This window comes from Vicia villosa, linkage group LG2 (assembly GCF_029867415.1).
Source record: "Vicia villosa cultivar HV-30 ecotype Madison, WI linkage group LG2, Vvil1.0, whole genome shotgun sequence".
In the NCBI taxonomy this organism is placed as follows: domain Eukaryota; kingdom Viridiplantae; phylum Streptophyta; class Magnoliopsida; order Fabales; family Fabaceae; genus Vicia; species Vicia villosa.
The window spans coordinates 227,869,853-227,875,107 of record NC_081181.1 but is presented as its reverse complement, the minus strand read 5'-3'; the positions used below and the strand labels follow the sequence as shown (position 1 = coordinate 227,875,107).

Below are 5,255 nucleotides of genomic sequence, written 5' to 3'. Positions count from 1 at the left end.
AAATCGATCCGTTTCGTAACCATTGAAACAAAAACCCAGTTCAAAATATTGCCACGTGGACCTTCCCAAAACTTCAAAAAAAAAATCGTAGAAATTTTGAATGCGAAGCCAAGCGCGCAACGTTAATTCATTCTAGACAACGGTGGTCCCCACCCATGTGAGAAACGGGACAAAGTTCAAAAAACTACGGGACCTACTTCACCACCACAATACTACACCGGCCCCGTCTCTACGTCGTCGTTTCACCCCTCACTCCTCGCACGTGCCAATTCGAGAGAAACTTTTATTCAAAAAAAATTCAAAATCTCTCTATTCTTTCCTTCATTCATTTCGTTTGTGTTGTTGTTGTTGCATCGTGTATATCTTCGATTTCACTCCATTGCAGTTCTAGAACGTTCCGATCTGGTTGAAGTGAAAATGAACGGTGGAGGACGACAGGGACTTAGATCTAGTGCCACCGGCGTTCACCACCAACGGCAATACTCCGATAACTTTCTCGACGGCGCCTCCACCGGTAACAGATGGCTTCAGTCTGCTGGACTTCAACATCTTCAATCCTCCTCCGCCGTGAATCCGCTTCAGGTTCGTTTCATCAATTTTCACCAATTTCTCATTCTCTATGTTCGTTTATTGATTATATTGATTTGATCTAGTGAGATTTTGTATTTGTTTGAAATTTGTTTGATATTTGTTTGGAATTTGTTTGAAATTTGAGTAGGATTATAATTCGTATGGCGGCGGAGGAGCGCAGGGAGGGAGAATGTATAGGAATGCTCAGAGAAGCTTTAATGGAGGGAGTGATTATTATATGGAGCCTGCTTCGCCTCCTGATGCTTATCGCGGTGCGTCGATGCTGAAGTTGAGTGGCGAAGATTCCACTGGTGATTTCAGTCCTGGTTTGTTGGATCTGCATTCGTTTGATACTGAGCTTCTTACTGAGGTTGCTGTTGTTTATTTAATTTCATTGACCGTACTGGATTTTTGTTTTTGTATTTGTATTAGGTTGGTTTTACATTGAATTTATTGGTACTTACACATGTTCACTCTAGGCAAAATTTGTATTGATCCTTAGCCCTAATTTTGAAGTTTAACTGTTAATTCCTTGTTTATTCAATTCATTGTCCGCACTACTTTTTTTCTGTTAGTTTTGGGCGGGTTTGCTGTACATTGTACCAATTTTGTATATATGAAAAACAGCACCAGCACGCATAAAGTTTTGAAAATGCAAGTACAGTTATTTAGATAATATGAAATCTCATTTTGAATTTTGAATGTAATTTGTTTATCTCTGTTGTGATAGATTCCAACCTCCAATGCATATGAGTCCAACTCTCTCTACCGTGGTAGAAGCTTTGACGACTCTGAACCTTACATGAGCAAACAGACTGCCAAGGCTCGTGCTTCTGACAATGCAGTGAAAAGTTTACCGGCTGACAAAGAGAAGTCTAGTTCTGTGGCAAAAATTAAAGTTGTGGTATGTTCTCTTGCATTTCTCAGTTTATCATGCTTATTCATTTTTAATTGATTTGTTCATTTTTCAGTTGAAATGTTTTTGCTGATTGTTTGCGGGTATATTTGAAACTGCATTGGCACAATACCTAGAGTAGTTCTCATAGAACTGAGTCTAAAGTTTATTGAATGATCTGAAAATGAAAATGAAATGCTGTCCAATTGTGATTTGTGAAGAGCATTTAAATTTTGTTTGGATAATATTTGTCTGTCACTCTTTAATGCAGGTTCGTAAGAGACCATTGAATAAAAAGGAATTAGCGAAGAATGAGGAAGACATTATAGAAACGTATTCCAATTCTATGACAGTGCATGAAACCAAACTGAAGGTGAGTGTGACTATCTGTATTTTTATGTTAGAAATTAAATAACTAACTCCTCACTTGTCACTTCTTTTTAAAAGGTTTTGGCTTGGTAGTCTATATGTTGTATATTTGTAGATTTTAAAATATATATATGTTTTACAGGTTGACTTAACTCAGTACATGGAGAAGCATGAATTTGTTTTTGATGCTGTCTTGAATGAAGAGGTTACAAATGACGAGGTAACTATAATGTGGTTCAATTTAGGGGTCAACATCATATTATATATGATATATCCCTGATTCTGTAACTATCCATATAACCTTTTTGTTCTTTTTAGGTGTACCGTGAAACAGTGGAACCCATAGTACCAATCATCTTCGAACGAACTAAGGCAACTTGCTTTGCTTACGGGCAAACAGGTGATAACAGTCTCTCATATTCAATTTGATTGCTATTACATCCTGCCTGAAAATAATCCGATTTTATGTCTATTTATTAAGTGATACTTCCACTTGAAATCATACATCTCTTTGGAATTTTCTGATATTTCTTTTCAGCTTACTAACCAAGAGGCTATGAACTTGCTTACTTTGACTTCTTTGATTACACATGTACAAGCTATCACTTCAGTTATAAATGTAGATATATTCATTTGTTTGAGTATTGTATTTTTTTATAGATATTCCTAAATCAGTATCACTGCTTGCATCTTGTTCTATCTCAAAGATACATTCTTGAGACCTTTGAAGGCAAATCTTGAATCTTATGTGCCAATATTTATACCAATTTGACTTTGACAATTTGTACTATGAGAATGAGCAAACTTCTAAGTAACTTCATTTGCTTTTCTAGGAAGTGGAAAAACCTACACAATGAAGCCACTGCCACTTAAAGCATCAAGAGACATCCTAAGATTGATGCATCATACTTACCGGAACCAAGGATTTCAACTGTTCGTGAGTTTCTTTGAAATATATGGTGGGAAGCTTTATGATCTCCTTAATGATAGAAAGTAAGTCTAAGTCACATTTTTTTCTAATTGCATTTTAGTCTGTGTTCAGGAAATTAAAAGTTGTATTTTTGCAGAAAGCTTTGCATGAGGGAGGATGGAAAGCAGCAAGTTTGCATTGTTGGTTTGCAAGAGTACCGAGTAGCAGACGTGGAGCACATCAAAGACCTGATTGAGAAAGGAAGTGCCACAAGAAGTACAGGAACCACAGGTGCAAATGAGGAATCTTCTCGCTCCCATGCAATACTTCAACTTGCTATTAAGAGATCAGTTGATGGCAGTGAATCTAAACCTCCCCGACTTGTTGGCAAGCTCTCCTTCATAGATCTTGCTGGAAGTGAACGTGGAGCGGATACCACTGACAATGACAAACAGACAAGGTATGATTTAGCTTGAATTGATAGGGTGGATCTATGTTGCTTCCTTTCTCAAACAGTTCCTTAGAAATTTAAATTAGATCCAATTAAGTTCCAATTTTGGCCATATACTGTTTTCAAGGTCAAAGATATATCAGATCCTGGATGCTATCATAGTATCGTGAATTATTTGTGTCCCTAGTCTGATGATTTTTTATTATTATTCATGGTCATTTCCAATTATATGATACAGAATAGAAGGGGCTGAAATCAACAAGAGCTTACTCGCCCTAAAGGAATGCATAAGAGCTCTTGATAATGACCAAGGACACATCCCTTTCCGGGGAAGCAAACTGACTGAAGTTTTACGGGATTCTTTTGTTGGGAATTCCCGTACTGTTATGATATCATGCATATCACCAAGCTCTGGTTCATGTGAGCACACTCTGAATACATTAAGATATGCTGACAGGTAACAATGGTATTTTTAAAAATGTTATATTCTCCTCAAGTCACCTATACCATACTTCACACACAGATACAATAGTGGACTATATCCATCGACATGACAAATTTCATTGCTATAAACTGAATGAACATCCAGGGTTAAAAGCCTTTCAAAAGGGAACAACTCAAAGAAGGATGTTTTATCGGCAAGTTTCAACCTTAAAGAATCAATTTCAGTTCCCTTATCTTCTGTTACTGCACCAATCTACGAGGATCAAACAGCTGATGCATGGCAAGATGAAAATGAAGGGGATGATTTTAGCCCCCCTGAAGAGTACTATGAGCAGGTGAAACCACCATTGAAGAAAAATGTAAAGATGGAGTCATATGCAATGACAGATGACAGATTGAAGAAACCCAGTGGTCTGGTCAAATGGAAGGACCTCCCAAAAGCTGAACCTAAACCCACTAATTCAGAGGATGAATTGAGTGCCCTCTTACAGGTAATTTGCTGGCTATCGAGATAATGAAAAAATCTTCTTGTGCTCATTGTTACCTAAAGCTTGTTGTAATTTCAGGAAGAAGAGGATCTTGTAAATGCTCACCGGACACAAGTAGAGGAGACCATGAATATTGTTAAAGAGGTATTAAATTCTCTATTCGCTTCACGTGTCTTAACCTTCTAAGTATTTAACTAGTTATGAAGCGGCTTCAATTTAGATGATAATCCCCCCAAACATTATTTTTTCAAATTCATATTTTATCTGCACTTGATATGCAGGAGATGAACCTCTTGGTTGAAGCAGGTCAACCGGGGAATCAGCTGGACGATTACGTTAAAAGACTTAACACCATTCTATCTCAGAAGGCTGCTGGCATTCTGCAGTTGCAAAACCGTTTAGCTCATTTTCAGAAACGTTTAAAGGAGCATAATATTTTGGTTTCATCTTCTGGTTATTAGTATTATTTAAAAAAGACTCCTAGGGAGAAAGGTTTATTTTAGATGGTTGGAATCATACATTTCTGTGATTCAGTGGAAGATTGAGATCTGGAATATACCGCGGCACTAATTTGATATAATTTATCATGATTTTGTGCCTTGGCAACTAAGGAAACTGGAGAATGGAGTTTTCATATTTCTCTCTTCACCCTGTGAAGAATGTAGACATGTATTGGTTTTATGCGCAATTGTTGTTGCATGCCATAGGTAATGTATAAAGTTCAATTGATGTTTGATTGATCAATGGAATTATGGAATACCGATATATATTTTTCTGTTTGACATTTTATACCAGTATGATTAATAATTTTCTTTAGAAGGATTAACTTTTCAATATAAATAAGTTATGTAAGCCTTCAAAATATGCTTCATTACAACAATAACCATCTTTTTAGTGAAATGTATTCCAACAATAATCCTTTTAACACTTAAAATTCTACTAACTACAGTTTCAATTAGAAAAATAAAATTCAAATAAGTTCAAGGTGACGTTTAAAATGAACCATCAACTAAATGATTTACGGTGGATCATGAATAAGAGTCATTGGATTAAGTTGTTGTATCAGATCTTATGATATATCACCTACATATAAATTTTTCTTCGTGTATCTTTTTCATTTTCACTCTT

General features: G+C 36.3%; 1 protein-coding gene across 1 annotated transcript; it reads left to right on the top strand.

Moving 5' to 3' along the window:
* The first annotated feature begins 249 nt into the window (after positions 1-249).
* Positions 250-4,916, top strand: LOC131654127 (kinesin-like protein KIN-13B). Its single transcript, XM_058924551.1, has 12 exons — positions 250-582; positions 719-940; positions 1,301-1,474; positions 1,737-1,838; positions 1,977-2,054; positions 2,153-2,234; positions 2,668-2,827; positions 2,902-3,204; positions 3,434-3,652; positions 3,785-4,130; positions 4,206-4,271; positions 4,409-4,916. Exons 1-12 carry the CDS (start codon positions 418-420, stop codon positions 4,586-4,588), a joined length of 2,097 nt encoding a protein of 698 aa, XP_058780534.1. The 5' UTR covers positions 250-417; the 3' UTR covers positions 4,589-4,916.
* The last annotated feature ends 339 nt before the right edge of the window (positions 4,917-5,255 follow it).